Genomic DNA, 12,650 nt, shown 5'->3' on the forward strand with positions numbered 1-12,650 from the left:
CAGCCCAGGGCCCCCAAGCAGCGGAAGGTGCAGGGAAGGAGCCAGGTATTCCTTTAATTCAATTAGCTAGTGCCCCCTAAGAAATTTAAATGCCCCCTGACTTAAAAAATCCTGGCTACAGGCCTGCCCCTGACGTGCTTCCATAGCCCTTCTTCAGCCATTGTCCCTCTTTCTTTTGCCAACAGACTGCTAGGCACTTCGGCAACAGAGAAGGGGGGGGTATGAAAAACTCCAGCTTCTCCTACACACCGGATCTGCTTTGAAACATGATCCAGAGTTCTGTGCAGGGGTCTCTTTGTCCCCCTCCAGGCTAAAGCATGTGCGGGGGGGGGGGAGAGCTCTGTTTCTAAGTAAGATTAAAGCACCCAAGTCCAGAGGCGGTTTTTCCTCACAAAGAGCTCTCAACGAGCGAGAATATAAAAAAATTGAGGGGTGGCACAGGCCCGCACACGAGAACAAGTAAATCGCCTCACACCCTGATCTATACATTATTAATGGTGGTTATCAACGGTTTCTCGGCCTGTACCTGTCACTGTGATATCTCGAGGCAACACCCACGGTCCTAAAGCAAATATATAAGAATTAAAACGGCTAGATGTCAGTTCAGGAGCACCTTAGAGGATAACAAGATTTCCTGAGCTTTCGAGAGTCAAATCTTCCTTCGCTAGATACCCAACGAAGGCAGCTTTGACGCTAGAAAGTTCATACCCCCCCCCAAATCCTGTTGGTCTTTAAGGTGCTACTGAGTTGGGGGGGGGGCAAGGAAGTATTTCGGCAGAACGGCTGGTTTCGAGTCCAGTAGCACCGACGAGATTTTCGGGGTACGAATTTTCGAGCGCTAAAGGAGCTTGGACACGCGAACGCTCCTACCCCCAGCCCCAAACCTTGTTGGTCTCTGAGGCGCTACTGGACTCGAATCTAACCCTTCTGCTCCAGTCCAGACCAACACGGCTACCCTTTGAAATTACATAAATATTGGGAGCTTATCTTGGAAGCTCATCCAGCTAAAAAATGAGGGACGGGGGCTACGCTGGAAAGGTCAGCCGTGGATTGTTTTTCCGGAGCCGGAAAGTCCTTGTTCTTCCTTTCAGAGACAATTTTTGGAGGCATGAAAAAGAACAGAGATCCCAGCTGGATTCTGCGTGGCTTTGAGTACCTAATCGTTACGCATACAAATCGTATTTGTGGTTGCGTACTTCCAGGTGGAGCCTGGCGATCTCCTGGCATTTGATCACCAGAGAACAGAGATTAGTCCCCCTGGAGGAAATGGCTGCTTTGCAGGGTGGACTCTGGGGGGATTATTACGCCCTGCTGAGGTCCCTCACCTCCACAAACCCCACCCTTCCCCAAGCTTCACCCCCAAATCTCCAGGTTTTTCCCAATCCAAAGCTGGCAACTCTAATTGAAGGCTTCCTGCAACCCACCCCATAGAAAGCTACATCAGCTGCTCCCACACAGAGGTTTTTTATCCTCTCCCACGGCGTTCGAACCGGAGGAATTTCCACATGATGCCGTGCTCTAATTTGTGCTCCAGTTCTCTTTCCCCCGTCCTCTGCATGCTGTTTCTCAAACCTCCTCATCTCCGGATCTTTTTTGGAAAGCGCATAATCCCAGTGCATGATCGCGCCATCCGTAGGGGAAGGTGCACATTTTCAAAAGGTCCCACCCACACCAGCGCCATTTTCCTTCCGTCGGACGCTCACGGACGCCATTTTCTGCACTGAGCCACCAGAGGGCTTTTAAAAACTAGTGACTGCTATAGCACCGTCGTACCGATGCTATAGCAATTCCTGAAGTCCCTCCATTTGCACAGCAGGGAGGAATGTGGGGGTGGTGGCAGCTGATAGAGGGAAATGAGCAGAAACATTCCATGAGGAAGCTTTACCATCAATGCCCCCACCTCTGCATTTGCAGCTGCAAAAAAGAAATCCAAAATGGGGCATCCTCGTTGCAGGGACGCAGCCATGATCTGGATTCGTTAAGACATGCTTTGACTCTTCTGAGCTGGAATGCAAAGAACTATGTTGCCCAGCGTGAGGCTAAGGCCGCATAGGGGACTTTTGTGCTGTCTACAACCGCTTATTTTACCCTCAAAACCAATCCACACAGATGGATGGAGACTGCTCTAGGTCTGGATGAGTCTCAAAGACTTCAAGGGACTGGATTGGCGGAGCCTAAGGAGCAGTGTTCCCTCTAAGATGAGTTAGTGTGAGCCAGCTCACAGTTTTTTAGCCTCCGGCTCGCACATTTTTGTCTCGGCTCAGGAAGGAGGGCTCCAAAGCGGCCAAGTCGCTCGCTCACAACTTGAATGCCGGTAGCTCACAAAGTTGAATTTTTGCTCACAGGACTCCAGAGCTTAGAGGGGGCATTGCTAAGGAGGTCCACGAATGAAAGAATTCCTGCCTTTAAATTTACAAACGGAATATATTTAAATTAGTTCGAACATCTGCAGCCTCAACACAGATTGCGGGAGATATCAAAGGAAGACTGAGACAAGTTGTGGTTTATTCAAGAAGGACCGTCTTAGTTTTCTTTTTTTCCCATTCTCCATTAGGGTAACATACGAGACTCCATAGCCTCAAAATATTATTCCAGAATGTTTTCAGTAAGTTTAATGTTGAGAATGGAATACTGTATTGTAATATTGTTTTGTATGTTTATTGTGATTTTAATATTGAATCCCCCGGAGTCGTAACATAAAAGTTGGGAAACTGGGAGACAAAGCCAACGTTTGGCCATAACGCTTAGCCCCGTGGATCAGTTTATCATCCCTGGTTTGAATTCGCCTACCCTGATTAATCCATTAAAGTGCGAGTGGATTACCACTGAATTTGGAGGTGAGTCTCTCTCTCTCTCTTTTGCACATGTTACAGTCTGCAGTCCTACTTTGTATCTGTTGGCAAGTGGCTCCCCCTCGACCCGGAGACTCTGAACACTGTGAACATCGCATCATGATGTTCATGTGGCAACAGTGCTAGCTGCAGCTACACCGGTATCACACCATTGCTTTTTTTGGGGGGGAAACAAAATGTGAAAAGGAGGCACCTATGCATTTCATACAATACCTGGTGAGTTTAGGCGCTTGACTAATAAGCTAAACTATTCTTGTTCGCATCATGAAGGGGACACGGAACGGAGGCGAGTGGCAACTCTCCGCGTCCATTCTCAAGAGTCCGGAAACACTCCGCACATTTCCCACGGCAAACACAGCTCGAGAAAATGTAAGCTGCCCTGAGCCCGTTCGCGGGGCGGGCAGGATAGAAACCCAATAAATAAATAAACATAAATAAATAGAGAAGGGCAACGGAGAAACACAGTAACCAACCGGAGGCCGACTGGGCAGCCATTTTCCGTTCCCGCTATTCTTATTTTAGAAAGCATGACAGTTTGGGAGAGAACTTGATGATCCATGCGGCAAAGAGAGCTTCTTGGTCGCGCCACACCTAAGAAGCAACTTTCACATCGTGGCCATTAATAATTACCCCCAAGACCAATGCTCCCTCTAAGCTGTGTAGTCTTGTGAGCAAAAATTCTACTTTGTGAGCCACTGGCATTAAAGTTGTGATCGAGCCATTTGGCTACTGCATAAATCAGTTTGCTCCGGAGCCATCCTTCCTGACCTAAGACAAAAATGTGTGAGCCGGAGGCTAAAAAACTGTGAGCTAGCTCACACTAAATCAGCTTAGAGGGAACACTGCCCAAGACGCTGAAATCTTGGCGAAAATAAACACATTCTCCAAGAAAAGGGAAACAGTTTGGCCTGTTACGGTGTCGTTCAATCAGGGAGGGATAAAAGATTAATGGCCAGGTGACCCCCAGAGAAAGTCTCAGTCCCTACCTTCAAACCCACAGCAGAAATGAAGTTCCCTACCAAGATCTATTGTCATGGAACTTGCTCTGGGCCATTTTGGCTCTTTCTGGGTGGAAATCCTAGCTTCCCCCCATATTTGAGTTATTTGGAAGAGATGTGGTTTCAGAGGCTTCACCAGAAAACGAAGCTGGATTTTCTAGGCCCACAAATTAAGAAATTTTGCATCGGTACAGAATTTATTCCCGCATTGCTCAGATGAACGCACGAAAGAACTTACGGCTTCATTAAAGGTTATGGAGAGCTACAAACTTTTGACGCCCACGGTGACCAATTCATTGCACATTCTCCCGTGTAGAACCAATTAAAACGAAGTCTCAATTAAGTCAGTCTTGTGCATAATCCTGGTGGATTATGTCCTGGAGTAATTAATAGGACAAGAATGTGGTCTGGATTCCCCCCTCCCCAGGCGCCAAAGCGTCTTGGGCCGATCCTGTTTGCAAAAAAGTCACACGGTCCTTACAGAACACCTCCAAGAGGAAAAACAAAGGGATTGCGACTGAGAAGTCTTTCCGCGAGACGTTCAGCCAGTCCCTGGGCACACCAACATCGCCACAGGCCTACCCTCGACGAGCATGCCCGGGCGTCAAAGATGGAAAATATTATAGGGAGTGGCGCAGAAATTTGCAAAGAGCCGCTGCCGTTCCCAGCGAGAGACGATTTTCGCGCGGAAAAAACAGAGAAGCGACTCTGTGCGGAAAGGATGAATCACCCTCCCGATGGGCGTGAGCCAGGCAGTGTGTGACTGGTGCCATTTTGAAGGTACCACTCTGCTGACGGGGAAGGGCCCCCGCCCAAAACTGATGTCTCATCATGTTCCAATTGTCCTTATATAACTTAGCTGTGGGCGGTTACACAACCTCAAAGAGACTCTTGACAGAGAGGGAAGCCACTCAACGTTCCCAGTCAAAGTTGTGTGTGTCTCTCTCTCTCTCTTTGGCCTTTGTTTGTGCGATTTTGCCAGGATGCTTTACCTACGCCCTACCCCTGGAGGGCAAATGTGACCGAGTTCCTCTCTGGCCCGTATACATTTCCAAGCTGGTTGCTGTTTTAGCCACGCACCAACTTCTCTCACATCCTGTCCTGCACCTATTGCCAGAGGACGGAGCTGATTGTCACGGCCCAGCTGAGAACCGATGCATGGCAAGCGAAACCACCCCTCCAAATGGGGACAGCACTTGCCCTCAACTTTACCACTCCGGTCGAAAGGCCAATCGTATCACATTCGTGTCCATTTCCACCCTGAGTCGAAACTTTTGGCCAAACTGCCTTTCTTGGCTGTGGCTCCTCTGGACGGCATCTCGTCCTTAGGGAAGCCAAGGTACCTTTTCCTGGTGGTCAGGAGGCCTGTCATGACGCCTAGCAGGTGTCACACAGCAGATGTGGCAATCTGTGTGCGCACCCTACCGAATAGAACATCCCTTTCTAAATCCCTTCTGCCAGTTCAAGGAGAAACCTGCTCTCAGGATCCAAAGAAGAAGAACCCGGTTTCACCAACTTTCCTTGCAAAACAATCTCAGCGGGGCAAAGAGGGACACCGATCCCAGCAATGCCAGAGAAGAAGAAGAAGAGATTGGATTTATACCCCGCTCTCCACTACCCAAAGGAGTCTCAGAGCGGCTTACAAACTCCTTTCCCTTCCCTTCCCCACAACAGACACCCTGGGAGGTCGGTGGGGCTGAGAGAGCTCTTGACAGAAACTGCTCTTTTTTCAAGAACAGCTCTTATCAGAACTACGGCTTGCCCAAGGTCATCCAGCAGCTGCAAGTGGAGGAGTGGGGAATCAAACCCAGTTCTCCCAGATTAGAGTCCGCGCACTTAACCCATACACCATTGTGGATCCCTGCCTATGCCGAGCAAGTCCAAAACGTGGCCCCCACTTTGAGAGTCCTCGTGAGGCTCTCTCTTTCAGCCGCCCTCTGAATTACAGTTCTTAAAAGCCAGCAAAAAAAAAGAAGAAGAAGAAAGATTGATGACTCAAAGGCCCTGGGTTATGAAACCAAACACCGTCCGGCTCCAGTTTGCCGCCATTGGGAGTCTCAGTAACTTCTCGACTACGTACAAACACACGCCCGAGACGTAACCCGTTGCAAGGAGGAGAGGAAAAGCAAACCCCAGATGGTCACAGACTAGAGAATCCAGCCCCCCCCCCAAAAAAAAGAGAGAGAAAGTTATTGCTTACCTAGAGATCAGTGCATTCCTTGTAGGTCTCTCGCTGTATAGATTCCACCTTGAAAAGAGAGAGAGGGAGAAAGAGGAAAAAAGGAAAAGCAAGAAGAAGAAGAAGAAGAGGAGGAGGAGGAGGAGGAGGAGAGAGAGACAGAACGACCAAGAGACAAACGTCTGTTTCCAGCTGCCAAGAGTCAGCGCTGGGAACTTACACCTAAAGTCACTGACTTTTAGTCAAAGAAGGGAAATCCTTTTTAAAACCTTGGCCCCTCCCCGGCCAGTAATTAGGAGGGCAGACAGGCGGATGAGACGGGGTGGGAGGGGCCTCTTTTACTGTAATGTGTGTGAAGTAGGCAATGACACCCTTTCATGTCTGCAGCCCCAGCCTCTCTCTGGAATCCAGGCCGTCTGGAGAAACTGATTCTAGGTTACCAGGGGAGGGTGGGGGAGAGCCAAGGTTATTTTGGGACAGGAGAGCGGCTGATCTCCGGAGTGGACGCCCAGAATGTGGCCCACGTCTTCACCTGACCGATTCTCCTCTTGGAGAATCGGGGGGGAACGTATTGGCACGGCCTCTGGTTCTGTAATGAGTCACAAAGCTTTTTATGCGTGTGTGTGTGTTTTGTTGTCTTTTTTTTGCCTGGGCTGGGTTTCCCATTTCGCTGGAGCGGTTTTGTCTTTGGGCCTGGGATAGAACTGGGCGTCCCCCACCCCAACTTCCCTTCACATCACTTCTTTTAGATCAGGTTTTCCGTGGAGGTGGTAAACCTGGATGTGGTCAACACTGCTTTGCTCTTCTCGGTGGTAGCCGGCATAACTGAATGTGGAGCTGTGGCTCAGTGGCAGAGCCTCTGCTTGGCCTGCAGGAGGTCCCAGGTTCCATCCCTGGCATCTCCAGTTAAAAAGGACCAGGCAGGAGGGGATGGGAAAGACCTTGACCTGAGGCCCTGGCTCAGTGGCAGAGCCTCTGCTTGGCCTGCAGGAGGTCCCAGGTTCCATCCCTGGCATCTCCAGTTAAAAAGGACCAGGCAGGAGGGGATGGGAAAGACCTTGACCTGAGGCCCTGGCTCAGTGGCAGAGCCTCTGCTTGGCCTGCAGGAGGTCCCAGGTTCCATCCCTGGCATCTCCAGTTAAAAAGGACCAGGCAGGAGGGGATGGGAAAGACCTTGACCTGAGGCCCTGGCTCAGTGGCAGAGCCTCTGCTTGGCCTGCAGGAGGTCCCAGGTTCCATCCCTGGCATCTCCAGTTAAAAAGGACCAGGCAGGAGGGGATGGGAAAGACCTTGACCTGAGGCCCTGGCTCAGTGGCAGAGCCTCTGCTTGGCCTGCAGGAGGTCCCAGGTTCCATCCCTGGCATCTCCAGTTAAAAAGGACCAGGCAGGAGGGGATGGGAAAGACCTTGACCTGAGGCCCTGGCTCAGTGGCAGAGCCTCTGCTTGGCCTGCAGGAGGTCCCAGGTTCCATCCCTGGCATCTCCAGTTAAAAAGGACCAGGCAGGAGGGGATGGGAAAGACCTTGACCTGAGGCCCTGGCTCAGTGGCAGAGCCTCTGCTTGGCCTGCAGGAGGTCCCAGGTTCCATCCCTGGCATCTCCAGTTAAAAAGGACCAGGCAGGAGGGGATGGGAAAGACCTTGACCTGAGGCCCTGGCTCAGTGGCAGAGCCTCTGCTTGGCCTGCAGGAGGTCCCAGGTTCCATCCCTGGCATCTCCAGTTAAAAAGGACCAGGCAGGAGGGGATGGGAAAGACCTTGACCTGAGGCCCTGGCTCAGTGGCAGAGCCTCTGCTTGGCCTGCAGGAGGTCCCAGGTTCCATCCCTGGCATCTCCAGTTAAAAAGGACCAGGCAGGAGGGGATGGGAAAGACCTTGACCTGAGGCCCTGGCTCAGTGGCAGAGCCTCTGCTTGGCCTGCAGGAGGTCCCAGGTTCCATCCCTGGCATCTCCAGTTAAAAAGGACCAGGCAGGAGGGGATGGGAAAGACCTTGACCTGAGGCCCTGGCTCAGTGGCAGAGCCTCTGCTTGGCCTGCAGGAGGTCCCAGGTTCCATCCCTGGCATCTCCAGTTAAAAAGGACCAGGCAGGAGGGGATGGGAAAGACCTTGACCTGAGGCCCTGGCTCAGTGGCAGAGCCTCTGCTTGGCCTGCAGGAGGTCCCAGGTTCCATCCCTGGCATCTCCAGTTAAAAAGGACCAGGCAGGAGGGGATGGGAAAGACCTTGACCTGAGGCCCTGGCTCAGTGGCAGAGCCTCTGCTTGGCCTGCAGGAGGTCCCAGGTTCCATCCCTGGCATCTCCAGTTAAAAAGGACCAGGCAGGAGGGGATGGGAAAGACCTTGACCTGAGGCCCTGGCTCAGTGGCAGAGCCTCTGCTTGGCCTGCAGGAGGTCCCAGGTTCCATCCCTGGCATCTCCAGTTAAAAAGGACCAGGCAGGAGGGGATGGGAAAGACCTTGACCTGAGGCCCTGGCTCAGTGGCAGAGCCTCTGCTTGGCCTGCAGGAGGTCCCAGGTTCCATCCCTGGCATCTCCAGTTAAAAAGGACCAGGCAGGAGGGGATGGGAAAGACCTTGACCTGAGGCCCTGGCTCAGTGGCAGAGCCTCTGCTTGGCCTGCAGGAGGTCCCAGGTTCCATCCCTGGCATCTCCAGTTAAAAAGGACCAGGCAGGAGGGGATGGGAAAGACCTTGACCTGAGGCCCTGGCTCAGTGGCAGAGCCTCTGCTTGGCCTGCAGGAGGTCCCAGGTTCCATCCCTGGCATCTCCAGTTAAAAAGGACCAGGCAGGAGGGGATGGGAAAGACCTTGACCTGAGGCCCTGGCTCAGTGGCAGAGCCTCTGCTTGGCCTGCAGGAGGTCCCAGGTTCCATCCCTGGCATCTCCAGTTAAAAAGGACCAGGCAGGAGGGGATGGGAAAGACCTTGACCTGAGGCCCTGGCTCAGTGGCAGAGCCTCTGCTTGGCCTGCAGGAGGTCCCAGGTTCCATCCCTGGCATCTCCAGTTAAAAAGGACCAGGCAGGAGGGGATGGGAAAGACCTTGACCTGAGGCCCTGGCTCAGTGGCAGAGCCTCTGCTTGGCCTGCAGGAGGTCCCAGGTTCCATCCCTGGCATCTCCAGTTAAAAAGGACCAGGCAGGAGGGGATGGGAAAGACCTTGACCTGAGGCCCTGGCTCAGTGGCAGAGCCTCTGCTTGGCCTGCAGGAGGTCCCAGGTTCCATCCCTGGCATCTCCAGTTAAAAAGGACCAGGCAGGAGGGGATGGGAAAGACCTTGACCTGAGGCCCTGGCTCAGTGGCAGAGCCTCTGCTTGGCCTGCAGGAGGTCCCAGGTTCCATCCCTGGCATCTCCAGTTAAAAAGGACCAGGCAGGAGGGGATGGGAAAGACCTTGACCTGAGGCCCTGGCTCAGTGGCAGAGCCTCTGCTTGGCCTGCAGGAGGTCCCAGGTTCCATCCCTGGCATCTCCAGTTAAAAAGGACCAGGCAGGAGGGGATGGGAAAGACCTTGACCTGAGGCCCTGGCTCAGTGGCAGAGCCTCTGCTTGGCCTGCAGGAGGTCCCAGGTTCCATCCCTGGCATCTCCAGTTAAAAAGGACCAGGCAGGAGGGGATGGGAAAGACCTTGACCTGAGGCCCTGGCTCAGTGGCAGAGCCTCTGCTTGGCCTGCAGGAGGTCCCAGGTTCCATCCCTGGCATCTCCAGTTAAAAAGGACCAGGCAGGAGGTGATGAGGTAGAGTAAGCCTTGGTCCAATAGATGGGTAGAAATTCTTGAAGAAGTGGGGTCGAAGGGAAGGTCGGCCTCTCCGTCTGATTCACAGACCACCCGCGTGGGATTTTTATGTGGTATTTACTAACCATCCCTGACCCGGATGGCCCAGGACGTCCCAGTCTCGGAAGCTTAGCAGGGTCGGCCCTGGTTACTACTTGGATGGAAGACCACCAAGGTAGTCCCAGGGTCACTACGCAGAGGCAGGCAAACGGCCAACCACCTCTGAAATCTCTTGCATTGAAAACCCCATGAGGTAGGAAGTGGCAAACCAACTCAGTCTCTTGCCTTAAGAACCGAAAATAGCCAAAAATACCAGGTGCCCTCAGGAGGTCCAGCAGTGGGGCCAGGACACCAGGAGCCCTCCCACTGTTGCCCCCCCCATCCAAAAATACCAGGTGCCATCAGGGGGTCCAGCAGTGGAGCCAGGACAATAGAAGCCCTCCCACTATTGCTGCCCCCTCCCCAAGCACCAAGAAGACAGAGCATCCCTTGCCCCAGACCGAGAGTTCCTCTCTATCCCTTGTGGCTCATAGCCACTGATGGACCTCTGCTCCATGTGTTTATCCAATTCCCTCTTGAAGCTGTCCATGCTTGTAGCCGCCTCCTCCTCCTGTGGTGGATGGCCCCGGCTAGCCCAATCACATCAGATCTTGGGAGCTAAGCAGGGTCGGCCCTGTTTAGGACCAGTGTTCCCTCTAAGCTGAGTTAGTGTGAGCTAGCTCACAGTTTTTTTAGCCTCCGGCTCACACATTTTTGTCTTAGCTGAGGAAGGAGGGCTCCAGAGCAAGCTAATTTACACAGGAGCTGGATCGCTCGCTCACAACGTTGGTGCCAGTAGCTCATCAAGTAGAATTTTTGCTCACAAGACTCCACAGCTTAGAGGGAGCATTGGTTAGGACCTAGATAGGGAGACCACCAAGGAGGTCTTGGGTTGCTACGCAGAGGCACGCAATGGCCAACCACCTCTGATCGTCTCTTGCCTTGACCTATATGGCCCAGGCTAGCCCGATCTCATCAGATCTTGAAGCTAAGCAGGTTCAACAATGCTCAGAACTTGGATGGGAGACCACCAAGGAAGTCTTGGGTTGCTACGCAGAGGCACGCAATGGCCAACCACCTCTGATCGTCTCTTGCCTTGACCTATATGGCCCAGGCTAGCCCGATCTCATCAGATCTTGAAGCTAAGCAGGTTCAACAATGCTCAGAACTTGGATGGGAGACCACCAAGGAAGTCCAGGGTCTCTACGCAGAGGCAGGCAAGGGGAAACCACCTCTGAACAGCTCTTGCCTCAAAAACACTGTGGGGTCAGTGCAAGTCAGCTGCGATTTGGCAGCATCTCCCACCCACCAAAGAGACAGGAACGGAAGGAACTACAGAGCGAGACATAATTGCATAAAATTCGAATGTAATTAAGGAAAGTACAAATCACCTCCACTCGCCTCTTATACTGGAAACCCTACGGGATCGCCGTAAGTCGGCGGCAACCTGACAGCCATTTCCACCACTACTTACTTCCAGGGGTCATTTCGTAGAAAAAGAGGTGCAGGAGCTCATTAGCATAACTTATTTGCATAGGCCACACCCCCTGACATGACCGGAAGTGTGTCAGAAGGCAACACCCGCCGCTCAGGCTCCGCTGGACTCTTTTGGATTGCTAGCTGTTGGGGGTGGGGGGGACGTGAAGATCTGTCCTCACAGAGGAGGGAGAGCTTTTACCGGAATAAAACTTGGTCTTAAAGGTGCCACTGGACTGTTTTGGGCCAGGGGGCTGGGGGGGCGGCCCTGCAGCTTACCTGGCTGCTTCTTGCTCTGACTGAGGGCTGCTGGGAGCAGGGGGCGGGGCTTGTTGCATATGCCCGCCTCCTGGGCTCTTTACTGCCGGAGCGCCGCTCCTGTGTGCTCCTGCAGGAAATGACCCCTGCTTACTGCACAAAGTCATCATGAATGGATGCTTTTGGACCCGTCGACCAATCTCTTGCTCCAATATTCCCTGACTCAACAGAAACGTCAACGTTTTCCAGGGTGTGGTGAGCCCTCGTTGCCCAGGCGTCAACGTTTCTGGCTTTCCTGCTACGTTAAAAATGTTCAAACAGACCTTCATGTACAGCAGGGGCGGATTGGCCATTCAGCTTACAGGGACGTTTCCCGTTGGGCCGTGGCTGTAGAGACCCGCTGGAGGACAAGCCCCACAACTCTGCCTGTGCCCCCAGGGGCTGCTGGGGCCCAAGGCTTCATCAGTAACTACTGTCAGGTTGACTATTGTCACTTCTTCCAAACCGGACATCTTGCGAGATGACAGTGAGCCCGTTGCCATACTGGGTACCACGGAGTACAGTGGCCCCCGAAGAGCTGGCTCGCCGGAGCTGCTCAGTTGGGGTTGCTCCAGACCATTTTCACTTCCCAGAATGCCTCCTGTGTCAGGGAAAATAAAAACAGTGCTTCCAGGTTAGGGCAGGTGAGGTTGGTGACGTAAGATCATAAGAACATCAGAAGAGCCCTGCTGGGTCAGACCAGGGAGGGTCCCTCTAGTCCAGCCTCCCGTCTCACACAGGGGCCAGCCAGTCCCTCTGGAGGGCCAACAACAGGGCAGAGAGGCCGAGGCCTTCCCCTGAGAAGAACCTCAGAAGAGCCCAGCTGGGTCAGACCACGGAGGGTCCCTCTAGTCCAGCATCCCGTCTCACACAGGGGCCAACCAGTTCCTCTGGAGGGCCAACAACAGGGCAGAGGGGCCGAGGCCTTCCCCTGGTAAGAACATCAGAAGAGCCCTGCTGGGTCAAACCAGTGAGGGTCCCTCTAGTCCAGCATCCCGTCTCACACAGTGGCCTCAACCAGTTCCTCTGGAGGGCCAACAACAGGGCAGAG

At 53.1% G+C, this 12,650-nt stretch overlaps 1 protein-coding gene across 1 annotated transcript in view; it reads right to left on the bottom strand.

Annotated features, from left to right (window-relative positions):
* Nucleotides 1–12,072, bottom strand: part of LOC107122758 — an 87,490-nt gene extending 75,418 nt beyond the window's left edge. The window contains exons 1-2 of the mRNA XM_015425892.1: nt 11,979–12,072; nt 6,051–6,237 (exon numbers count right to left, since the gene is read on the bottom strand). Coding sequence (XP_015281378.1) covers nt 6,051–6,237; nt 11,979–12,072 — 281 coding nt within the window. The remainder of the gene's footprint in view (nt 1–6,050; nt 6,238–11,978) is intronic.
* Between the last annotated feature and the right edge of the window lie 578 nt (nt 12,073–12,650).

This window comes from Gekko japonicus, unplaced genomic scaffold (assembly GCF_001447785.1).
Source record: "Gekko japonicus isolate JY-2015 unplaced genomic scaffold, Gekko_japonicus_V1.1 scaffold2862, whole genome shotgun sequence".
Lineage (NCBI taxonomy): Eukaryota > Metazoa > Chordata > Lepidosauria > Squamata > Gekkonidae > Gekko > Gekko japonicus.